General features: G+C 47.9%; 2 protein-coding genes across 8 annotated transcripts in view; both read right to left on the bottom strand.

The window, feature by feature from the left end:
• Positions 1-262: 262 nt before the first annotated feature.
• PI16 (peptidase inhibitor 16) lies at positions 263-9,000 on the bottom strand. 3 transcript variants are annotated; one of them, XM_015884900.3, is made up of 7 exons: positions 7,822-9,000; positions 7,046-7,155; positions 5,322-5,540; positions 4,711-4,820; positions 3,864-3,952; positions 1,982-3,442; positions 263-1,603 (listed from the first exon to the last, which is right to left on the bottom strand). In XM_015884900.3, the coding sequence occupies exons 1-7, from the start codon at positions 7,829-7,831 to the stop codon at positions 1,461-1,463; spliced, it is 2,142 nt and encodes a 713-aa protein (XP_015740386.2). In that variant the 5' UTR covers positions 7,832-9,000; the 3' UTR covers positions 263-1,460. The 3 variants fall into 3 exon arrangements, with proteins under 3 accessions (XP_015740386.2, XP_015740383.2, XP_015740384.2); XM_015884897.3 differs by lacking the exon at positions 7,822-9,000 and having other exon boundaries at positions 7,046-7,315; XM_015884898.3 differs by lacking the exon at positions 7,822-9,000 and having other exon boundaries at positions 263-1,600; positions 7,046-7,315.
• The window catches only part of C38H6orf89 (chromosome 38 C6orf89 homolog), a 20,006-nt gene continuing 3,866 nt past the window's right edge, over positions 8,994-25,133 (bottom strand). For 4 of the 5 annotated variants that reach the window (XM_085527408.1, XM_015884902.2, XM_015884901.3 and 1 more), the window contains 6 exons: positions 24,071-24,236; positions 15,473-15,627; positions 15,081-15,220; positions 14,212-14,338; positions 13,528-13,651; positions 8,994-13,170 (listed from right to left, as the gene is read on the bottom strand). In XM_085527408.1, coding sequence (XP_085383534.1) covers positions 13,085-13,170; positions 13,528-13,651; positions 14,212-14,338; positions 15,081-15,220; positions 15,473-15,627; positions 24,071-24,236 — 798 coding nt within the window. In that variant the 3' untranslated portion in view covers positions 8,994-13,084. The remainder of the gene's footprint in view (positions 13,171-13,527; positions 13,652-14,211; positions 14,339-15,080; positions 15,221-15,472; positions 15,628-24,070; positions 24,237-25,133) is intronic. The other variant, XR_014938832.1, reaches the window with a different exon arrangement.

Raw genomic sequence — 25,133 nt, 5'->3', positions numbered from 1 at the left:
TTAAATGGGCTAAAAACATAAATCACAGAATAACAGCTTAGATTGGAGGGGACCTTGAAGATCATTGAGTTCCAAAAGATAATAAAGCTGCAATCCTATAGAAACCAGCACCCAGAAGCCAACAAAGTAAGCACAGCATAAAGCACTTGGAAGAAGCCACAATGATTTGCAGCAATTCCACTTAAACACACAACCAGGATTGTTTTTCACATACAAGCCGACTTCTGGATACCCCCACAAAGACACCAGGTGCCCCACAACAGACTTTCAGAACAGGATTTATTCAGTGCATGCTCTGGAGATGCACAGCACGCAGCATCAGGGGGAGGACTCAGATATTGGACTTAAGGTCGTTCTCCACCTCATATTTAAGAAACCAAAGGATGCAGCAACCAGAGAATCGGGTTCTTCTCGTCCCTTCTGCTGGTCTGCAAAACTCGTGTCATATTTAACACACCCTACTGGGAATCTTCAGGTGAACAGAGCAGAAACATGGAGGAATACAACACCCAGGGCTCCAGAGAATGAAAGCCATCCTACAACAAGTCCTGAAACCACCGGTAACCTCTTAACATCATTCACTTGGCTCTCTCAAGCTGAAATTGCACCAGCAGACCTGATTATTTTTCCTCCTGGACCCACGTATGTACATCAAGCAGGATCTGCATCTAACTGCAAATACACTTAAGTTCTGCAAAGAGGGAAGCAATGCAGAAGAAAGGAGCAGTAAGTGCTCTCTGGTGCTGAAGGTTTGTCTTCTGTGCGGGCACACACGTGCAGGCACACGCGTACAATAAAGGCCAGCAGAGTAACTGGAGGCAAGGAATGCAGAGGGATGGCAGAAGGAGAAAGGAGCACACATGGACACTTGGCCATAGCTCTACAAGAAGCAGGAAACACAAACCTCTTCTGTGGACAAAAGTGCCATTTATGGACAAGGAAGAGGTGAAAGTTCTCCAAAATTGAGACAAACGGACAAACGAGGAGGGAAAATCAGAGTTTCTGTTAGAAATCCATCCTGACATACAGACATCAGACTCAACAATTGTGTCTTGCCTCCAAATATCAAAACCAACCACCATGTCCCATTGCCATTTGGGTTTCCAGGGCAATCTGCTTTCCCTGGGCTGCAGTGCAGCCGGACCTGCCGGCCACACAGGGCAACGAGAGCTTATTGTCTCCTATTGGAAACAGAGCAGAAGCCCAGGCTGGCTGAAAGGAGAAGCATTGGTGCCCAAGTTCACTAGCATGGTGGCAGACACCCTCCTGTCCCTGGACCATCACTGAGTGCCCACATGATGCTCTTGGCACAGCAGGGCTGGAGTGGGTGAGCCAGAGGAAGAAGAGAGTGCATCAACCTGAACTGTCCATGTTGTCTCCCAAACCTACCAGGGTGGTAGGACCAACCAATGCTGAAGAAAGCCTTGGTGACCGGTGCAGGGACAGCTGAGAAAGACTGTTCAAAGCAGAATGCCCACCAGGATGACACTGGGCAGGAGGAAGAGTGAAAGGCTCCAGCAGGTACTGGGAGCTCCAGCCATGATCTCCTCCTTGCCTTCATAGTCTGAGTTTGTCTCCAGTTCTTCAGTGCTCAGGGCATCTGCTGGCAGAAAAGAAAAAAAACACAGAGTTAGAGGGGAAAATGTGAGCAAAAGAGAAACTCCCATTCATGCAGGTCTGTACACCGTGACACCACAAGGTGCAGGGCAGCAGCAAGGCACAGATCCAACGGAGACATGACACAGTTGGTGGGTGTTAGTGAGGAGCAGGCTGTAAACAAAATCATGCTTCACAAACCAGACATCCAAACAGATCCTTTAAGCGTTAGGAGAAAGAGTGAGGAAAAGGGCTGTTGCCACATCAAAGACGAGGATCCAAAGGACCAGTCTGATACTGGTTCCTCCCAAGTGTGCTCCATGCTGCTTGGGGATCACTCAATGTCTGCATGTCCATGCCAGGACAGACTCCACAATTACCTTACCTGAGAGGGAGGTCTGGAAAGCAGGGCTCTGCCCCTTTTCTTTGGAAGATGACGTTAAACGCATGAAGATGGGTTCTTCAGGGCTGGAGACCACTGACTTTGAGGAGGTTATGAGCTCAGCTTTATTGAAACCTAACTTGATCTCTGGAATAATCTGGCTGGGGGATGGAGTTGGACTGGAAAAGAAGGCTGATTTCTCTCTCTCATCCTCTTTCACACCGTTATTTGTTTTGGGACTGATGGCTGTGCCCATACTTTCTAGTAAGTCTGGATTCTCTGTAGTTGAGGAGGAAGGAGGCTCCTCAGTATCTAACTCTGCTTCTGGAAATACTCTATAATCTGGGTCTAATGTGGGCTCAAAGGAAGGTGTTAACCCAGTCGTCACAATATAATCAGGACTTTCAGTGTGTTCTGTCTTTGTTGTGATGGTGGATTCTGGCTTTGCTGATGTTATAGCAGTGAATGTTGGCTTGGCTGTAGTGGTGGTAAATGTTGGTGTGGTGGATGTTGGCTTGGCTGTAGTGGTGGTGGTGGGTTTTGGTGTGGCTGGTGTTGGCTTGGCTGTAGTGGTGGTGGGTTTCAGTGTAGTTGGTATTGGCTTGGATGTAGTGGTGGTGGTGGGTTTTGGTGTGGTTGGTATTGGCTTGGATGTAGTGGTGGTGGTGGGTTCTGGTGTGGTTGGTGTTGGCTTGGATGTGGTGGTGGTGAGTTTTGGTGTGGTTGGTGTTGGCTTGGATGTGGTGGTGGTGGGTTCTGGTGTGGCTGGTGTTGGCTTGGATGTAGTGGTGTTGACGGGTTTTGGTGTGGTTGGTGTTGGCTTGGATGTAGTGGTGGTGGGTTTCAGTGTAGTTGGTATTGGCTTGGATGTGGTGGTGGTGGGTTCTGGTGTGGTTGGTGTTGGCTTGGATGTAGTGGTTGTTGAGGGTTTTGGCGTGGTGCTGGTGGGTTCTGGTGTGGTGGGTGCTGGCTTGGCTATAGTGGTGGTTGTGGATTTTGGTGTAGTAGGCTGTGGCTTGGCCGTAGTGGTGGCTGTGGGTTTTGGCGTAGTGGGTGCTGGCTTGGTTGTAGTGGTTGTTGTGGGTTCTGGCTTGGCTATAGTGGTGGTTGTGGTGGGTGTTGGCTTGGCTGTACTGGTGGTTGTTGTGGGTTCTGGCGTGGTGGTGGTGGGTTCTGGTGTGGTGGGTGCTGGCTTGGCTGCAGTGGTTGTTGTTAGCATGGTGGGTATTGGCTTAGATGTAGCAGCAGTGAGTGCTGGTGTGGTGTATGATGGCTTGGTTGTAGCAGGTTTTGGCTTTGCCTTGGCTGTGGTGGCTACTGGTGTGGTGGCTGAGGGCATGGCTGTGGGTTCTGGCTTGGCCGTGACTGTGGTGGGGGCTGGTGTAGTGCGTTCTGGTGTGACTGGGGTGGATGGGCTGGCCTTTGTTGTCACAGAGGGTGGAGTGGTCTCTTCTATAGTGGGTTCTGGTAAGAGATGAAAAGTGCCATGGGTTAGCACAGGGATCAGCTGGCCTCAACTGATCAGGGCCAGCAAAAGTCAAACAACAGGCAGAGGGAGCAGCCAGAGGCTGCTTAGGCCACTCTAGACCATCTCCCACTCTAGAGTTCCCAACCTGGAGAACTCTCATCTCCTTTACACAATCTCCTTCCCCTTAAGAACGGGGCATCCTCATGGAGCAATAACCACTGGCTATGGGAGGTCTGAGGTCCTTGTTTGATCCTCCTGATCTTGTGGCAGTTGACCTTTCTCAGGGGCTGCCATCACACGTGATATCTCATGGTCCAGACCTGGAGCTGCTGGTCCAGGTTCAGAACATGGACCTCAACCCAGGGGTCTCAGTCCTAACAGCCTGTCAAGGCACATGCATGGCTTTGCTTCACTTACCACACAAGGAGTTGACACAAACTCTGTCCTCAGGACACTGTGAACAAGAGGGTCCTTCCCTGTATGGCTTTCGGCCTTTCATGTTACCCCTGGAAACAGAAGACACCAAGAAAAAGAAAATGTGAGGATGGGGAGAAAACACCCATTCCAGAGAGGGAGTCTGATTCAACTGCAATACCCCATCCAAACCAAACTCAGCATTAAAGCGTGTCTCCTGCCACACACTATCAGCACAGTTTGAGCTGTGACCTGAACCCAAGACAGCTAAAACCAGGGGAAACAGTTCTGTGGACCTGATCTTCCACTGCCCCTTAAAAAGAGCAGCCGAAGGGCATTTGGAAACAGGCCTTTGTCTCCCTTCTGCTAAACCCTCATAAGAAGGTCTGCTGTTGCTCTCCATCTCAGAGTGAATGGTCCCTGAGGTTAATCCCAGGGCTTTACAGGCAGGCACCCACTCTTCCTCCCACATTCATGCTCCCACCCCCTCACCAGGCTATCACTGCTGCTATTGGGAAATATAAGGCACAGAGCAAGCAGGTGATGTTTGTACTTTCAGCTGCTACAGGACCAGCCTTGGGCAGCTTTCCGGGTGAGCTCCCTTCCTGGTCTGTGCCAGGAGCTGAACCAGACTGCAGGAATCGCAATCATGGGTAAGGATCACCAAACAACCCTTCCTTCCTTTATGACCAACCCAAGATAACAAAAAGCCTTTCTCAAAATTGCTTTGCCTTTCTTTTTGAGCAAACCCAAAGGCTTTTCCTGCCATTCTATAGGGACTGGCGGCAGGGCATTTCCATCACAGATGTCCCACCAAGATGAACCAAAGCATGTGAAGCAGGGGACTCACGGGGGATAATAGTTGCAGACCAGCAGGTACATGTCCTCTGTTTCAATTCCTTCAATCTTCTCACAAAACTTTGACCCACAGCCAATGCGGTGCGTGCTTGCCCAGACCACCTAGGACAAAGACCAGGGGTGAAGGTGAGGTGATGATGAAGGTGAGGTGATGATGAAGGCAGACATCTTGCTGATAGCCTTGGAAGCTGCATCTGCCTGGAGCACCTTCCCCTCCTTAGTGCCACAGCTTTTCTACCCCATAGCATCACTGCCTGTTTTGATCCCATGCTCCTCCATAGATCCATCCTGAAACTTAACACCGCTGTCTACACTCTCCTTCACTCCCACCTCTCACTCAGACTGCAAAGACACACTCAGATTTCACCTCTGCCTGAGGCAAGTTGGCACCCAGCTCTGCTGCACTGCCAAAAACACACTGCAGAGCTACTTTAAAATAAATCTTATCCAAAGGGCACCATGCCCAGGTCCCCCTATATCAGTGATCCCTGGCTGGTGCCCAGCACAGATTCCCCATCTCTTTGCAAAGACTCCATGAGGACCCAGGGCTCTGATACAACTCCTTCCCCACCAAACTTCCCCTCTGCCCCATCAGGCTGGTACCTGGGTGTAGTGGCCACACATCTGTCCAGAGACACACGTGGAAGTCGTCAGGTTGTAGAATTTCTCCTCTGCATTCCAGTCCTCCACAGCGAATTCCAGATCCAGTGTTGGGGCCATCGCAAAGAGGTTTTCCCCCCGTCGGCCCCTCTCCTTGTTGTGGTCCCAGATGCACTTCTCTGCATAGGCTTGGGCAAAGGCCTCCAGCTCCGTGTCCCAGCTCTGCAAGGAACTCAGTATCAGTACATGGAGAGGGACACAGTGTTCTATGACACAAGAGGGACTCCAGAACTGCCTGGTCACAATTCTCCCATTCAGAAGTAATATGCAAATCCCTACTCAATACATGGTTGCCCCGAGCGCCTTTTGAGGAGCCTTTGGGGGAATGGAGCTCCTCAGTCCATCCCAGCTTTCTTTCAGGGAGATGAGTGGGGAGCCCTGTGCTGCAGCTGCTTGGACCGTCCTTGCTCCATTTGATGGAGACAGCAGCTTTGCTTCTGCAAAGCTGGAAGGCAGCCCAGCAAACAGAGGGTCTTAATGGGGACCTACCTGGCTAGAGCCAGCACTGGGTGCAAAGTGGCACAGAATGCAGCTCTGATGCAGGGCATTTGGCCATCAGGGTGTCGAGGGGACAAGGACAGTCCCTGAGCAGCAGCACCAAAATAAGTGGGTGGGGGACAGAGAGCCAGCTGACCTCCCACCATGGCCCCAAGCCAGGCTCAGAGCAATGGGCTGTAAACTCTGCTTGGGAAACACACACCGTCTCCCTCTGGCAGATCTGGGCTCCATAAACAGTGGACTTGCACCTGCAGCATTTGCCTCATTTTAAAAGAAATGGCTTTAGGCTCTGAATCCCCCCGTCATGTAACCATTTCCAGAGCAACCAGACCCAAACAGAAACGTGGTGAGGTCAGAGACAGGGACTGCACAAGCAGCACTGTGTCCTGGGGAGGAAGGTTGGAACGGTGCTTTCATGGAACACCTCTAACAAGAAATAGTCAGGGCTGCTCCACACTGAACATCTGTGGTGCTCCTGATCTGCAGCGTCAGATCCCATCGTGTTTAAGCAGACTGGATTAAATGAAGAAACAATGCAGCCCTGCAGAGGGAAACATCTCAAAGCAAGTGACCTGCCACTGCTTCTACAGCACTCCCTGCTTCCAAATCACCACCAACACAAGGATCCTGACCCACATTTTCAACACATGTGAAATTGTTTCCCTACGAGCTTGGCTCCAAATTCCCCGACTTCTCTGCATCTTGCTGTGTCCATGGGAATCGTGGTGCTTTGGAGCACGATGGAAAGCCCAAACCAAACAAGCTGGAGATCACCCTCTTATTTTGGAGCCCAATCACTTGCAAAGGTAAATGAAGCACATGGAACAATGCTTCACCAGCTGCTGGAGCAGGATTCCCCCTCTGCTGCATGGCCCTGCTCAGCACCACAGCTCAGGGCAATATCTGACTTTCTGAATGAGCTTCACATGAGTGAAAGCTGAGTTGCTCTCATAGAGCATCAGACTGTGCTCAGGAACTTCCAAAAATGGTCAGCTCTATGCATGAAAAGAAACTCATCCCTGTAAAGGCAATTTGGGGAACCCCTCCATTAATAGTGCCAAGCAATTATTGCCCTGCCTCCCCCCAGACAAAACCCCAATTGCTGCTGGCATGAAGGTTAAACCTCACACCGTTCCACTCTGGGATTCCTTGCCATAAAAACCACTTACCATCTTCAGCATATCCATAGCAGGAGGAGAGACCTGAGAGCGATATTTATTGTGCTCATCCAAGATGATCTTCTTTTCTTCATCAGTCAGGGACCAGCTCAGCTCCAGTGCTGTGAGCAACAGGAAAAGAGGAGAAAGACCTGAGCTCAGCATCGTGCAGACAGCTTCTGCTCTCAGCAGCCCACAGCTCTGGCAGTCAGATTTAAAGCACCTCCCAAAAGCAAGGAACACCCAACAGCTTGAAGATCGGGGAGGAAGCGTAGTTCTTTATTAGAGGAGTTTCAGAGCCACATGGAACACACCCATCTCACATATCAGACTTGATGGAGAAGCAGAAGTGGATCTGGTGCCAAAGAGCTCCCTGGGTCCACTCCCCAAGGCAGACCATGTGCATCAATCCCAATTCCCTGCGCTGGCATTTTCACGTAAGTCTCTGCTGCTCCAAACGTCAGACATCACTTCAACCATCTGTTATGTGGTCCCTTTTCCACCTTTTGTCCTGAACTATGATAATAATAATAAGCCCCAAACAACTGACAAATAAATGCAGAGCTCTGTTTTACACAAGGCTGTTCCTTGGTCACAGGCTGTTTGGAAGGATCAGCTGGGGGGCAGCTCTGGCTAGCAGACACAAGTTCATCACATACAGTCAGCACTGCCTCCCTCCCTCCCCTCCCAGCTCTCCAGGCCCAGCTTTGCTGTTGTCCTTCTGTTTCAGACCACTCTCATCACCTCTCTTGCCACCATCGCTCTCCTACAGCCCCACCAGATCTTACCTCCATGCATTAACTTCTCCTTTATTAGGTCCAGAGTCTACGATGCTTTTAGTAACCCAGTAACTTCTGCAAGCAGGGTGTGAGGTTAAGGTCAACACCAGGCCTGGAGTCTGGGTCAAGGCAAACCCATCTCCTTCACAAGACACTCCAATAGCTCTGCTGCACCTCTGGAAACCTGGAGAAATAACTGGAAAGGAACAATACCAGGACCCAACCCCTACCAGCTCAGCACAGCCTGGCAGATAAGGAACAAGGCAGTCATGAGCTCAGAGAACCTACTGATATTTCCAAAGTGATGCAGAAATGAAGGGCTAAGCCTTAAGCAGCCCCTGGCACTACAGCAGCCTCACTAAACCATACTGGAGCAATGAGGATTAAAATAAAATTGGGACACACAATGCTTTCGGGGAAAACAGGTCTGGAAGAGTCACAACCAGGGCACGTGGCTCATGGAGAGATGTGAGCAACAGCCAGTGCATCTGGCAATGTCAGGCATGGCTGCTGGCAAAGGGGGGTGCAGCACAATTTCCCAACCTACTCTTAATGGCTCTTTCTGGAGCCAATGTCTGAAGCGTGTAGATTAATAGCACAAGGTCCAAGCCCCACCCTGGAGCTGACAAGCTCATGTCCAGCCGGCATTAGTAAATGCATGAGGAATGCAGCTTTCCTGCTGCTCACTCAAGGAACAGTCAGTCTGCTGCACCCTTGGGAGCCAGCAGCCTCAGCACGAGACAGGAGCTCCATGCCGGCACCTGATGTGGGTGTAAAGGGTTCTGCTCAACACTGATGGGCTCTGAGAAGGCCCAAGTCTGCACTGCAGAAGCAACGAAGCCTCGTTTTCTACTGACTCACATCCTGAAGGTCTTCAGTGTGGTTTCCTGGGTGCTTATTGTTACCCTGGTAGCAGTGAAAGCTTTCTCTCCTTTCCTTTCCTGCCTTATTCAGCTCTGGAGGTTATCATCATCTTCTGCCCCTCTGTCAGCGTTTGGCTGCAATAAGCTGAATTGTGAAGGAAGGACAGACACTGTTAGTAGGAAGAAAGGACAGACAGACAGACTGCCACTGCACCTTTGCTAAGGGAACCAGCTCAAAACTGGCAAAAGGTTTTCCATACATCAAATACACATCATGAAAAATAAGGACCAGGAAAGGGGGAGAGGTGCAGAAACGCATTTCATTGCAAAAAGTAAAAACTTTTCTTTTTATTCTTCTCTACATAGAAATCTCATTTATTTACACACTTTACAGACTTGTTTTCCAAGTATTTACAAAGTTCTCAATATATTAAATTACGACCATCCATAAAATTCTGCATTCATTGCATATTTACATTCTTCTTTTTTAACCCACCACTGGATTTATAGTGTTCAGCACTGAAACAGTCATTATGCATATGGAGCTTTACTTCCCCACACCCCTGAGCCTTTATATTGCCTCCCCCTCCCTGCAGGCAAAGCAACAGGGCAAAAAGTCAGTCACCCGCCATTGGTTTGAATCTGCAAAGCGAAGGGGAAGACCAGCATCTCCCTTATTTAACTCAGCAGGACATGAAACCTATGCTTGATGAGAATTAGTTGCCTGAAGAGGAAAACAACATGGCTCTATAAAGAGAGTTTGCAAAGAGGACACCTCACTCGAGGAGTTCCCACGCTGTGAGCTGGGCTTGCTGCTATAAAACCAGGGAGAGAAGGGAGGTGCTTTGAGCCAGCCCTGCTCCTTGCAGTAAAACCAGCTTCCCTGCCAGATCCTTACAGCAGGAGAAGCCAAAGGCCCTGGAAACCTGAGCCTAGAAAGTTCTCCAGGGCATTGCAAAGGCAGCTGGAGGCTGGGATCAGCAGAGACAGACAGAAAACAATCAATAGAAACTGTCAGCTTGGCCCCTGCAGGTGATGCTGATTTCCTGGTACCGAAGGAACCCAGCACTCTTTGCTCCTCCTTTCAGTCACCCTGTGTTCAGGACTGAGAGCAATGGTCAATGACCTTGTTTTTGGAAACAAGCCTTAAAGCACAACCATCCCATCCCTCCAGCTCAGGGAGCAGAGAAATGACCCCTCCACACCTCTGCCCAGTAGGTTCTCAATGCCTCACTGCTGTGACCTCAGAGGAGCTTTGCAGCATTGTGGGATGTCAGGTGAATAGGAGTCTCTCTCTCCCAGCTCACAGGCAAAGAGCTCTGAAGCATGTAAATGTTAAGAATAAGGATGCACACATTTACTGAGCACCCCCCTACTGGGCTGGCCAGGATGGGAAGTGGGGTGTTAACCAAAACAGGGTGCACAAGTGCCAAAACAAAATAAGAGACCATGACAGGAACACTGTGACTCATCCCATCACAATCGTTGTTGCAATCTCTTGATAGCTGAAAAAAAGCAAAACACATTCCCCTCAATTCTGCACCAGGTTCAGCATCTCACTAGGAGCTGCCTGCTCTATGGGTGAGGTTCTGTGAAGCCAGAGCCCCAGACATGGAGGATGGCCAGGGCTCAACAGCAGCCAAGGTGCATCCAAACCTCTTTTTGGCCATCTGAGTTTTGCCACTGTGGCCTCATCTCCGAGTTGTTGGTACCCAGCTCCCTGCCTGCAATGCAATGTGGAAGGTGTTAGCACTGCTCCTCTGGCAGCTGACAACAGCAGCTACTCGAGAAGCTGCACTACAGATTGAAGCTCTGCACTCAGCAGCAGCTGTGGCCAAAATCAGCTTTTTATCAGCAGGAGAATTACCCTCCTGTTTCTGCTTAGCAGCTAATTCCTTACAGCTCTTGGAAAAGGAAGAGAAAATATACTAGAAGTTTAAAAACAAATGATGTAAACTCCAAAGGGAGTAAGGTTGGGACATATGCAATGTATCACCTAGACGCAGATCTGGAAACTTATGCAGAGGCCATAAAATGCACTTGGAAAGCTCATCTGCCAGCAAGTCCAGATTCACCATCTCCTGGCCAACCAGCTGTAACACAGAGCAGTGGGGAAGCAACACGTGAGAGCACTTTCACTAAGCAGGCACAAACTTACCCTAGAGTCCCCCCCCTTCCCCCAGTGTAAACAGCATCATCAATAGATCCATTTTCTCTGCTATTTCCCAAAGGATCCAGACAGCCACAATGGCTTAACACAGGCATCTCACAGATGCTCATTGTCTCCGCGGTTCTTTTACAAGTTTCATTCGAGGGTGCTTAGAAGTAACAGCATCACCAAATCGCCCGCAATCTCAGCAGTGATGGGCCCTGCAGGTCCTTTCCACTGTGTTACAGAAACAGACCAGGTACAAAAACAGTGATGAGGTAACCTTGTCAGCCTTTGAATTTGACTTGAGAAGCTGCCAAAATGTAAATAGCAACAGTCACTACATGGGCCTTAATTCCAGCATCACCGAACTCCTGAATTTCCATTAACTAAGATCCAGGCTTTAAGAAGGGGGAGAGGGGTGGTGTGTATGTGCGTGCTGGCATGTACAAGATTGCATGTCGTGTCACAAGGGTAAAACACACCCCAAGCATTAACAATATTACAGAAGTCTGATTAATCCAATTCCCTTTAATATTTTACTACAAATTAAATTGGCCTTTTTTTCTGTTCAGAATCAGCCTCCTTCGGTTCTACTGGACCTGGAGCACATTGGTCCAGCGTGAAGGGCCAAACACACAGACTAACACAAGTGCTGAGGTTGTTCTCATTAGCTTACAGGAGGGAAAACAAGTGTTATGCACAGCAGTGTTTGTGATGCAGACTAAATTCTCTCAGGCTAAATTCTTTGGAGCAGGAACCGTCCTCTGCCTTATCCTTGTGCAAGAGCCAGACGTGGTCATCCCACTTGGCAGCTGTCGTCAGCCCTTAATAAGATTAGTAAGACATTTGCTCCCATGCGCCTGCTCTTGTTCGAAAACAAAGGCTGGGTAGACATTTTCCCAATCTATCATTTTAAGTATAGCTAAAATATTTACAGGGGAAAAGGTTCTTGCTCCTGAGAACGGAGTTAACATGCTTTCAAACAAAACCCCTCCCAATTCCATATTAACAAGTGTGAGAGTATGTCCTGAACCCCAGCCCTGGCCTATGAGTTCAGCCTGACACATCTGTAAATGATCTTCAGCAGCAGGAACAGACCCAAAGGATCAAACTTGGAAGGGACAGCAGCATCCGCAGCCTGCAAACACTGAAACCAAACCTCTCTCAGGGCACTGGATAAAGCAGTTGCTCAAGCAACAGGAAGCATGCGAAGGCAGCTTGGAACAGACTCAGGAAAAACCAACATTCGTTCTGAAGAGTTTCAGGTCTGGAAGAAACTGATGCCAAAGAAATAAAAGAAGAGGTAGGGACATGGAAAGTTTCTGGTGTTCCCACAGGTAATCTGGACTGGGAACAGAGGGAATATCTCAAAGCAAGGGATATATGAAAGCAATCACACAACCCCAATGTCTCAGGTGCACAATCAGAAGGTGATCTCGCAGAGAGCTTCTCTGCATCCAGCCCTATCTCCAAACAGAACCACAGCTGCACTCTCAGCACCTCATAGAAACCTGCATTGGTATTTTTGTTGTAGGAAAGGAAGCAGGGGAAGAAAGCAAAGTCACAGCTTGATCCACCTGCAGCCTGTTGATAGAGAACTGCAGGAGAGTGATCACAAAGAGGTCTGAACAGATTCATTTGGTACAAGAATGGTGCGGTGAGGGTCTCTGCACTGAGGCTGCAGTGCTTGTGTGAGCACAGAAGCACAGAGCTGAGGCTGGCAATGCAGGGCACGCTGCTGAGGCACACAGCTACACGTGTGAGAGAGATGGGATGGAGGTGGGATATGTCAATTCATTCCCTTTATAGAGATGGCCTGACATGTCAGGCTTCAAGCCTCCTCCCCAGGAGGAATGTATACAGAAACGTCACACACACCCTCCACTCCCAACGTTCCCCCCCCTCCCTTGAAGTTTCAGAAGTGCCACAAATCCAGAAAGGACACAGAGATAAACCTCATCCTGAGAAACCTTTCTGTTGCTCCTGGAAAAAAACCCTTGCTGCCAGCCCAGAGCTTACCTGAAGGGCCAGGAAAGGTCATAAATAGCTTTAGTTTCTCCAAAAATACATCTGAGAAAAGGCAAAGAATTACCTCAAGGGTCAGGACAACAATCATTTTTAAACACTGTAAACATGCAGGGTGGCAAAGCTGCCTGTCACAGCTGCCCAACTCTATCGCTTTCACGATGTTGCCTTGGTTTCAAAGCTGAAAGTCTTCTTGCCCTGGAAGTAGCTCTGTTTTCCTATGCCACAGTTCTTAGCTAGCAGCTCCAGAACAAACCACCACTGGCTCTGTTCCTCTGGCCACGAAGCTCATTGTCCAGTAATCCATGCTGACATAACCTTTGGCAGATGCAAAGAAGAAGCATCATTAGTTCAATTCATGCCTAATGACTGCTTACCTTTCCCATAAAGGAAAGAGGACACACAGAAGCCTTTGAGCCCCTGCCCTCAGTGACATGCAAGGTTTGTAATACCCAGCAGAGCACCAACTCAGTTTTAGGAACTTTTACACCAAGCATCTCATGCAGTTGTAGTCCCAGCCATGAATTCCCAGCCCAAAATCATCATGCTTCTGTCTTGTTACTCACACTCAGTACAGGCACACACCACATCCTCAGGTGTTGCCTATAAAAAAATCCAGATGGAAGCAACTCCCCAGCTTACCCAGAGCCTGCAGATTACAGCACAGCTACTCACCCAAATCTCCAGCCTCCAGGTCCACCTTGAACATCTCACAGTGTTCTCTGCACTTGTCCAGAGGTATAACAGTCAGGGTGAGCTGTCCACTTCCAACAACAAATAGGCTGTGCAAACTGTAGCTCTAGGAAGAAAGGAGACTATTTCAGAAGCCTTGCCAGTTTTTCTTGGATCTGTCTGATTAAACAAGGGCAGGTTACTGCCCTGCAACAAGGTGAGATGGCACAAACTACAGGTTTGCTGCTCCCTTATGTATCAATAGATATGGCAAAGCCTCCCAAGGCAGTTCCCTCCATAAAACTCATATGGAAACAAAGATCAGGCTGGAAACCCTCAGTTCTGTGACGTGTCCCCATTGCAGGTATCCCAAAATGGGTAGAACTTTACCAGGAACAGCTCCCAGAAAGAGCCCAGTGGTGCACACACAGACCAGGGCATAAACGTGAGGAACTGGGACACCCCATAGGCATTTCTAACTGCTGAGAGAGGCAGATACGGTGTCCCAGCAGCACATAAGTAGAAACCACACACTTTCCCCCCAATTCTGGGGGGTACAGCAACCTTGAGATGCCACATCACATAGCAGTGGAAAGAACTGAAAACATACAAATCCCCTGAAGGCCTAGAGCTTCTGAAGGACAACTCACAGTTAGAGAAACAATGGCTCCAGGATGAATTTCTCACCTTATTTCCCAAATCTGGATGGCGGATGAGGAAGCAGTTCTCTAGGGAGACTGTCTTGGGGAAAGACAGCAAAGAGGAAGCAGGGAAAAATTCCTGCAGAATCTGAGTTCTGTTCACAGACCTGTTCCTAAATAATAAGAGTGAAAAAAGCCCAACAAGAAGAACATTGGATTGCAGAAATATCACATTATGATAATACTTCCAAGAACAAAATCGTTCACAAACACTGATGCTTGATAAACACAGATGCTGGCAGATTAGTCTGGTTTTGGATGGGGAGATGGGGGCAGACTAGAGAAGCTAAGAGCACAAACATCACTTAGGAATAAAATTTGTCTTCCCAGATTCTTAACCTAAGCTCTTTTAGTACATGGAATCATGCAGCAGGACAATATAAATGGGGAACAAACACGTCATGGATACCTAAACAATTTCCTTCCCCTCTTCCCTTTGAATTATCCACCTATCCTGCAGGATTTGCAAAAGTCCTGGTATCTCCTCTCAGTCACTATAGACAGCAGAGGACTTTGCAGAGGTTATTAAAAATACAAATCATTTGTCACAGGTGATTAGACCACAGCCTGGATGATTAACACATGACCTGAAGAACAGGACCAGGCAGTCACTGGGATATTTTTATCATGTGTGAAGTCACAGCATGCAGAGCTTCATTTTTAGTGCGTAAATACTCTGCTTGGATCAAGTCAGAGTCAGCAGGCAGACACAAGTCTGTAACCCACATCTCTTCCCCTTCCCTCCTGTTAAAGCACAACTAGCGAGCTCCTGGGAGCTCACACAGGCAAAGCCTGTGCAGCCCTGCAGCAGAGATGGACACATCCAGCACCCGGATGGTTTCATCTTTGACCTACCAAGGAAGGAAAAATGGGAAGCTCTGTCTCGAGAGGCAGCTCCACAATTCAGATGAATTTTCTTCTATTATAATCTCTGCCAGTTCAGGATCCTGGGACTGAAAGTGCTTTAGTTCTTCATAGGAAAGAGATTGTCCTGTCTTAAACAACACAGAAACAAAATAAAGAGCCATGTACTGAGAATTTCTCCCCTCTCCCATTTCCATCCACTGAAGAACATCCAAGAGTGACAGCCACCAAGTGTCCAACCACAATGATAATTAATCAGAGGAACAACTTGCTAAGGATGCAGACAGCTCTTCACCCTCCTGACATATATAAATGCGGGCTAAATGTATTCTTAGATGAACATTCCACCTCAATTAATTGTGAATTCTGAATCCAGGTATTACCTTGATTAGAAATGGCTGAGACCTCTGGAGTTTTTCTGATAGCTCCCCGATGTCTGTCACAATCTGAAGGCTTTTCACAGTAGAACATGCTGTGCAGTTTGCAGGAAGCGTAGAAGCGTTTTGTCTGCAACCTGATGCCCACCAGTCCTGGCATTCTTGAGAGGAAACAAAAGAAATGAGCTTAATTAAACCAAAAATGAAATGAAAAGGAGATAAACTCAATGATAAACTCATTACTCCTAACACAAAACATGGAGACTTCTTACAGTTTCCAATGCCTTTAAGTCATTCAAAGCAATCCAAACACTTATCAAGAAGACACCCAGGAGACAAAAATAAGCTCCACGATGAAAAATAGTAACCCTAACACCATCAGTGTGGGTGCCATGGATGCTGTTAACACATCTTTGAAACCACAACCCTCCCCTTTCCATCTGCGTTTACTCAGACTCTGTCCTGGGCAAGGTTTGCCAACTGCAGATGCTGCTGGGCAATGTGGGATTTCAGCAAGATGTGGTGCTGATGTGTTTCTTCCTCTCATACACGGACTTGAAGATAAAACAGGGAGAAAAGAGCCAATATCAGGAAAAACTTGGCAGTGTACGTAACAGCTTGTTATACAGTTACTTGCCAGTATTCCCCTGCACTACAGCCATGTCCATTTTAAGCTTCAGAAATTAGCTGAACTGGCCTGCAGTGAATGCTGCATGTATTTATATCTTCAAAAATACAGGTTTTAAGTGAAACCATTACATGATGTCTCTTATCTCACCTCCCTCCTCCAACTACCAGCACAGAAGAGCAAGTAAACCTTCACAGAAGTGACTTGTTGCAATACTGAACAAATAGGATGAGGGAAAACACTGCTGAATATCCCATGTATTTCTATGTTATGGGATCCACAGCTGCAGCCGGCACATCAGGGCACAGCTCTGATTTAGTGGCAGTGACAGCCATCGTGTTACAGCCTCAGTCCTACAGGGAGATGCTGAAATTGGGCAGATGCAGCAAATCCACCCAAACACCTGATCTGTCAGGGTGGGTTATGGCAACCCGAAGCCTCAAGATGAGGAGTCCAGAGATCTGTCTTCACAGCAGGCCCAGCCCTCCCCACACCGCCAGCACATGTCAAAACAGCTCATGCCTCCTGGACATCACTGCAGAACACCCAGCAGGGAAACAGAGTGGATGAGATAGGGGGGAGAAAGAGGAGACAGTGATTCCTGTCTGCAATATGGACAGAAAGCAATGCACAGAAGCTCCTCGGGCCTGCAAACTGCATGGGGCTGTGACTGTGGTATCCAGCTGCACCAACACTCCTGCTTACAGCTCGTAATTGATGAATACCGTTTAATAGCAAAGCATTTGCTTCATTTTTCCCTCTGACATCTGCAGCAGACAAAGAGTAATATCACAGGGGGGCTCATAGGGTCTCATTGGGTTGTTACAACAAGGAGCTGATTTGGATTCATGTTGCTTTTTTCCTCTGAATCGATCCCCATATGCTGCAGTTTCCTCACCCTACTGCTGTGATATGGATGGGAAGGGATCGGGATGCAAGCTGCAGTTCTGCTGGACTTTCATCTATGGTGAAAGGAGTAAAAAGGAAAAGCAAAGTGTAGAAACCTCATTGCAAGCAGAAGTCCCACTCCCATGAGAAACTGTTCCAATGTATTTTCCCTCCCTGCTCACAAGAGAAAAAAAAGAAAATCCTTGTTCCAATGGCTGTAAAAAAGCTTCGGTTTTACAATCAAAAAAGCTCACAAAAACAGCTGGTCAGCAATGGGAAACAAAAGGCTGAAAGATCTCTCCAGAGGAAGGGCAGTCACCACGAAAAGAACAAGAAAACATATCTTATAGCCTGTCATGATGCAGAGAGCAACACCGCTGTCATCTGTTTCTCTGCAAAACTCAGAGAGCTCATCCCAAAGCTTTAAGCTCAGACACCCCCAAATTCTCTCCCAGGTCTCAAGGCAGCACCCCACGTAGCTGGATGTTAATCAGCTTTGACATTACAGAGCTTGATCCCTCCTTTGAGGCAGGCTGGGCTATTTGCATTCTCAATTGCTTGATTCAGGAGGTTATTTCTTTTTCCCCATGAATAACCTTAGCGGAGCACAGTTGAGATGCATTTCAAATGCTGCAAGTGGGACTGTGGGACTCTTTTTTATTTATTTATTTGGCAATTAATCTTTTAGATTGATTGTTGAGGGTGTCAGTCTGTGCACCAGCATGTGTGTGACTGGCATCACAAGTACAGGCAGCACTGAGGGCCTGCCCTTACCAAGGAGGGAGAGAGATGGGACCACACATAGAGGGCACACAACTGCACACTGGGGACCAAAGCAGGAGGTTTACCAAGGATGCTTATCCTTTTCCCTTTCGATTACACTCCCTGCATTCCTTTTACGTTATCACCCTGCCCAGACACCCTGGGGGATTATTTTGGTTTAAGCCAAGCAAACTGTCTGTGCACACACAGCAGCCTGAAAGATGCACTCTCCATCCCCACGCAGCAGTCACACCATGGTCCCATCCACTCACATGCAAATACTAAAGTGCTGGGCGGGTGTAGTTATCCCTATGGAGTCTGGCTGCAGGGAAGCAGCTGCAGCACTGACACACACAACTACCCATTACGTGACACAAGTGTGGGCCAGTCCCAGCCAATCTCTCCTCTGCACTTGTGCTTTCTCATTGCCCTTGGAGGAGCAGCTTTCATTTTGTTACACAGAACCTCAGCTCCCCATTGATCACACCGACCCAATATCTGCTTTTTTACTTCATTAGTTCTACAGAACAAGGGCTGACTTCTCCCCAGAGCCTGGATAGGTCCTAACAGCACCAGGGCTGTGGACTTCCAGCTGCCAGCATAGCACAGATGAAGAGATAGCTTCCCCTAAAACGAGTCTATGATTAATGCTGGCAGGAGTTTATGGCTGTACTTTCCACTATGCAGAGAAATAATTTTCAATTTACAATCAGTTTAACATGTGGACCCCGCCCTACTTGGCCATTTCCAGAGGATCTCCCAAGCTTTTTGGCCATCCCTAAGATCTACAGAGGGGTGTGTGTGCACAGCCCCAGAGATGCGGGGTGTGGACGATCAGACTGGATCTTCTGAGGTTACTGAGAAGACCTGGCCCTGCTTCTGCCCACTGCAGTGAAGCAATAAAACTCATGGAAGCTTGCCCATATAGATGTGAGTACAGCAGCAAGGCCTCAGCAACAGCCCTGCTCTCTTTAGGGACCACAGAAGAGGCTAGAATCAGTCTGCTAGCGCAGTGGTTCAGAGGGAAACCATCTAGCAGGGAAACCTTTTGCTACAGCAAGAGACATGGAGTCAAGGGCTGCTCCTGACCCCAACAAAGTGCTGCAAACTCAAACCTTTCTGCATGCAGAACTGCAGGTGTGGACACAGCTTGCCAGCCCCCCACCAGGTTGTGGTCTGGTTGTCCTTGGTTCCAAGTCAGGAATGGCCTCCAGCTGTGTCAGGATCTCTGCAGCCTTATGGACATACACACCTGTAGCTCTATATTGAACACACTTAATGCCTGGAGGAGAAAGAACCTCCCAGCTCGTACTGTAGCATTTTTAGGAAAAGCCAGCAACAAAATAACAGCTACAAGTAAAGGCGTTAATAAATCCTTAGTTTTTGAAACTGAGTAAAAAAGTCAACAGCTCAAAGAACTACTCCCTCATGTCACTAATGGGTAACGGCTGGTCAAACAACCAAAGGATGATGAATCAATCTCCAATGAAGCATAAAACTTATTTTGATCCAACAAGCCATTGTGAAATCAAGTCTGCTCAGCCCAACTTCAGAGGAACTCACAGTCCTGTGGGACAAAAGAGCATGACTTCCAGGAGAAATCTTCACCTACCAGCATACAAAACTGAAGGCAGGGATGAAGCTGTCAGGAAAGCAGGAAAGCCCCCAGTGCCCATTACAACCTGCACCTCTGTGTGCTGCTCTGGCAGTGTCTGGCTTGGAGGAACTCAGCTTCTTTCAAAGCAGATCCCTTTCAGTTGCTTCCACTTGTCTGATAGTTAAGTCTGCAGAAGGCCTGATGTGCCCATGTCACCAGTGCAAACAGAGCTCTGCTATAGGCCTCTGCAACCGGTCCTGCACAATCCTTCTTGGCTGGGAAGTAAACCAAAAATGAGGATTCACTTTGCAAACGAGGAGAGAACTTCTGAAGACACCAAAATACATAAGCAACAGGAAGAGTTCTTCATATTCTGGATTGCCAGTTAGTTGGAGCTGGTTTACTGACAGCAAATCTAAATAGACATTCCACTGGCTGAACCAAGGCCAAAGTAAAGCAGGGTTTGAAAACAGGTTGGCACCTCGCTGCACTGCAACATCAGCCTTTTTTTAATCCTCCTTTCAATGAGCCAACACAGGTGTCTGCTGGTCTGTTCAGGTTATGTTATAAAAGGATGTTTACACACACACAGATCAGATAAATGGGCAGCTGCACGGGGATGGAAGCAAACCCTGTCTGCAGTCCATGTCATGCTCACATACACCTCAACATGCACAAGCCTCTTTAGTGGGAACGTGGGTGTATGCACACATAGAAAGAGCTTGAACAGACAAAATGCACTTTCTTTAGGAAGGAAAAAAATAAAGATCCATTGTGATCAAGATGAGAGGGCTGTGCTGAAGGCAGAAAAGAAGGGCAGTATAGTGATTAGACCATTAAGATGGGCAAGTCAGAAATCAGACCCTGCTTTATGTCCCAAGTAAACTTTCTTGTTCAAAGCTTTCATTCAGAGCAGATCCATGTTCCTTGCGCTCACAGATCAATGAACCCAGCAGGTCACATGCAGCGTGGGCTGCAAAACCCCCTGAGAAAGGCAGACTGAATGCTTAGATTCTATGCCCACGCTGAGCTCAGGAAGCAGAACCTCTCCCTCAGGTAAAACAGGCACGCTGGATGCTCCCTTTTTGCATGGAGCTGAGCCAAGGATAAACATGCTACAGGGCTACAATAAGAGGGGAGGCAATGAACTTGGAACAGAGAGAAATCTGGCAGTGGCTGGTCCATCACAGGCTGCCTGCAAAGGGTTAAGTCCAGAAAGAAGCCAGAGCCTGGCCAGGCACCAAGGCAAACCTGGAGCCAAATTGAAGGTGGCCAGCCAAGAGACACGGGCTGCTGTCTTCTCCCAGCTGAGCAGCCCCAGTAACCCAACCTGCTGTGACCCATCCCCACAAACAGCACTGAGAGGCACCTGGCAGGCCCTGCAGTGTGATGCTGACATGCCACTTACAAGGTGTTGCTTAAACACAGCTCCTCCAGCAGCGTTCATTTCTCTAAAACAGATTACGAATAAAGCCAACAAAGATGTTTTCTAGCCCTTCTGGTCTATGCTGGTCTATCTCAGCTGGAGATAACTGCACAGGATCATATATCCAAAACTGAGCTACATATATGCTTGCACCTGACTTTTGAGGTGATAAACAGCTACTGATGCAGCTGATTTTGAACTGTGTAAGATATATTTGGTCAGGACAGGGTCTCATTATTAGAAGCAAAGCTGGCTTTTCCTTTAGGTCATCACATGTTGGTAACAACTCCTGTAAATGGTCACATTGCTGGATAAGAGCCCATTCACCACAGACTGAGGTTTCTGAGCTGCAAGGACTTACCATACTTACCTATTCTGTGTGGTTGGCAGGGAACAGTTACCAATATGACAATTAAATTCATATTGAGATATCAAAAAAGATATAAAGATGTCGCACTGCATCACAAAGGGAAGAACTGTGGATAAATATGTAGTGTCTGACCTGGCACCTATTACTACACACTCCAGGAGTTCACTGCGTTTCCTCCTAACACTTGCAAGGGAGAAGGAAGTACTCATAGCTTTACTTCAAAGGGAGAGAACTGAAACACAGATAGAGCGACTTCTCCATGCCAGCACATTCAGAAAAGAGAAACGAATCCATGTTACACAGGCCCTGCTTTCTCTGGGAAGTCTTGTGTTAACCCAAACGCCTGTTCAAAATTCAGTGTTCCTTACAAAACACAGATCCCAAAGGTCAGCAAATCTCTCACCTCCCTGGGGATAGGTGCAATGTGAAGCACTCAGTTGTCCAGCTGAATGCTCACGTGATGAGAGGCACTTACCCTACCCAGAGCAGGCAGCGTGACCCATAAACATGAGCTGCATAAACATGAGCTCAGGAAGAGTAAATGCAAACCACATTTGTGTATAACCTTACCCCAAACCAAAGGAATCTTGGTTCCTAACCTAGGGAAAACAGCTAAAACAGAGGCACAGGGGCCAAACCCAAAGATATAGGGTTGGTTTTGAAGACACAAAGGGTGTGAGCATAAGTTTTTGTATGGGAATTGATCTGAGGGATAAAGAAGGCAAGGAGCAGAAGAGAAAGACAGTCAAAGAGGAAATTTACTTTGGACCCAATCCTACAAACCTAACGCAACAGACACAGCTCTGCACACATTGCACTCTTCACTTTGGCTGTGCAGTGGAGGCTCAAAGGTCTTCCCACAGTCACTGGCACAGGCAGCCCTTGTCATCCACAGCACAGCTCCTGGGGTAGAAGGGACTAGGATGAAGGTTAGGAGGAATGCAGGTTACCTTGAGCTGGAGGGAGGAGGAGCAGCATCCCGCACCCCTGCTCATCTCTAAGTGATGTCATCACACTAATTTAGGGCTCTGGCTCTTGGGGAAACCTGGCTGCTCAACCCACACCTATCAGGGGAAAAGGCTCCAACCTGCAAACAGGAAAACTGCTTCAAAACCACTGCTTTCAGAGCTGGCCCATGAGGGACAGCACAGCCTCAGACCTCAGCCCCACACAGCCAGGCTGCCCCCGCTGCCCCAGAGGAAGTGAAACGAGCCACCCACACAAGCCTGGCTGCATTCAGGCTTTGTCCACACCACTTTGGGCTGTGTGGTCAAGGGAAGGCTGCCAGCACCGCCGGTGGGCCAGGGCGGCCTCCAAACTACTAATGGATGGCTTTCAGCATGAACAGCCCAAGCTGGACTTGTACTGGTGCCTGAGCACAAGAAGTTTCACCCGTGTTTCAGCCTCTGCTCCTTCTAAAAATTAATCTAGCAAAGACCTATTCAGAGAACAAAAGATGATTCCATACACTGAGTCTCTTGGGCCGTGCTTTTCCTTTGCTGCACAGACTCCTTGTACGGTGTCTTCTATACAAATTGAAAGTGCCAGGACTACTTACAAGATCCCCTAAGTCTTACACTCTAGTCCTCAGACAGCACGACAGGTGTTGTTTTTAACCCTTCAGGAGACCACCAGGCCAAATCTAAGGGACAAAACATTACATCATGCAAAAGGAAGTTCTGAGGAAGCACTGCAGCCCACCCATCCCAGCCGTTCCCTTTTGTCATAGAACCACAGAACTGTTTGAGTTGTCAAGGACTTTTCAATGTCACCCAGTCCAACTTTCCCTGCGATGAACAGGGACATCTGTAGCTCAATCAGGCTGCTCAGAGACTGCTCCAGTCCATGGTTTCCACCACATCCTAACATGCTGCACACAGAAGCAGAGGGGTGTTCACAGACCCACATAAACACTACCAGATAAGCAGGCCACTGGTGTCAAATGGCCATCAGAGCCACCACCTCACCTTTGTTTTTTCCTCTCTCTGAGAGATCCCAGTGAGTAAGGAAGGAAGCAAACAATGGGGGATACCCCAGCTGATCCATACAAACCCAAATGAACAGCCAGCCACACGTCAGAGGAAGACAGGAAGACACAGAGAGAGAATGCAGAACAGTGTTGGCATTTCAGGGAGACGTTTTTAGCTACAGCAGGAAGGTCAGAGCCAAACAGAGCTCCAACACAATGAGCTGCTCATGCTAAATATAAACCACCCGAGGGCACAGACACTACGGTTTGTTTTTACAGCGAGCCAACAGATGATCAACACTGTGCCACAGCCCTGCTGAAAATAATTCACAGAGCCCATTTTTTTGCCAGGTGTCAGCCTAAGTCAGTGGAAATGATAACTGGGAATGAGAAATACTCACACTTTTCCATTTCTCTTATGAACATTTCCCATGACAGCACCATCTCGTGACAGATCCATCTCGCTCCCTCACACACACTGTACCTAATGTTACTTTGGCTGCTATGAAGGCCGAAGGTTCTCAAGCCCACAGTCCTTTCCCAATATGCCACTTGGCAAAAGCTACATTTTCTTAAACCCAGGTCATGGGTGGAGATTTCTACACTTTGTTCATAAATATGAAAACAAATTGGTTTTGTATGCCTAAAGGTGACATATACCCAGCACAGCTATCTTACCATGGTTCCAGAAACTGCAAGAAAACGAGAACGTGCAAGCAGAAAATCATAAAGTAAAGAGATAAAATATGCTTCAGCCCCAGTGAATAGAAGGGAAAGTGCCCTGGCTAGAACTCAGGATGCTATTTTTAAGTACAGTGGTAGGAAAAGGGAAAAGCATGTTGTCAATCCAATATCGTATTTGTTATTTGGTGCCCAAGGAGACACTCGAGTGATTTGTGTGGATGGTATTTAAGTGGGTATTTCTTTCCAGGCTTCTGTTACAGAAGAAAAATTATTTCCTTACTCTCAAGCATGTACTTCTTGGCAATAGGGAGAGAGAGCAGCCGGATGTGGCCGATGAGGGAACCCCAAGCATGGGCTCTGGAGAGCGGAGCTTCAGGTGGCAGCGGGCTATATGGCTGGATCACAAAGTACACGGTTAGCAAGACCAGTCCCAGTGTGAGCAGGCCCTGCAAGAACAAACAGGCATGTAATTAATTACACTGCAGTGAGCTGATGTGCCCTCAGCACAGGACACACCTTCCAAATGCTGAGGATGTGTGCTGTAAGATGGACATCCGAATTTCCACTGTGGGTCCTCACTTAACTGCGGTGCTATTTTCATACACCAAGATGTCACTTGGTTTCATTGTTAAGGCCATCCAAAACCAAAACTCAGCAGCCTTCAAAACAGAGCCACACAGCTCTGTCCATTTAAGCTGCAAACAGCTCAGCACCAAATCAAAGAGGATCATCTACAGACGGTTCTGATTCCTCCCACCTCACCAAATGAAAGCCTGCATCCCTCCACACCTCTTACACAAGGTTTTCAAAGCTTTTTGCAAACATCTGTCACAAGCCTTGAAACATTTTGGCAGAGGTGGTGCCAGCTCCCCCACACCAGAATCCCAAACAAGCCTCCAAGAGATGACACAATGCATTTCTGCCCCCCAGACAGAGTGAACCAATGGCAAAATGCAGAAGAGAAGATGGAAGCTCAAGTTCCCAGCTTCCCATTTTCCAGCCTCATTTCACAGCTTTTATGGGAAGGGAAGATGACAGCTTGATTATTTTTCTAAGTGGAAACCACTGTGATGATTCTTCAAAGACAACACTAACGCACTACTGAACATTACGCTACTGAGAAGCACTTTATACTTGTAACATCTCCTGCCTACTTAACACAATAGCATCCTTTCCCCCACTTGGTAATGCTTTTTACAGCATCTTTTAGTTCAGGTTCTCCAAGTATTTTTCTCTCATCAAGCACCATAGCAGTAGCTTCATTTTGTAGACTAGGAGAATAAAGATGGATGGAAACTCAGGACAGAGTCAGAAAAAGAACTTGGACGCTTTCATTATACAAC

The sequence above is a fragment of the Coturnix japonica genome, chromosome 38 (assembly GCF_054131305.1).
Source record: "Coturnix japonica strain WE chromosome 38, WE-NBRP24, whole genome shotgun sequence".
In the NCBI taxonomy this organism is placed as follows: Eukaryota; Metazoa; Chordata; class Aves; order Galliformes; family Phasianidae; genus Coturnix; species Coturnix japonica.
This window is presented reverse-complemented; position numbering and strand designations above follow the sequence as displayed.

Excerpts from the sequence above, each read along its gene's own strand:
- PI16 (XM_015884897.3), bottom strand. The coding sequence starts at position 7,198 with ATGCTGAGCTCAGGTCTTTCTCCTCTTTTCCTGTTGCTCACAGCACTG. Across the intron at positions 3,953-4,710 it reads GTCTGCAACTATTATCCCCC|GGGTAACATGAAAGGCCGAA; the intron begins GTGAGTCCCCTG and ends TTCTGTTTCCAG. Across the intron at positions 3,443-3,863 it reads TTGTGTCAACTCCTTGTGTG|AACCCACTATAGAAGAGACC; the intron begins GTAAGTGAAGCA and ends ATCTCTTACCAG.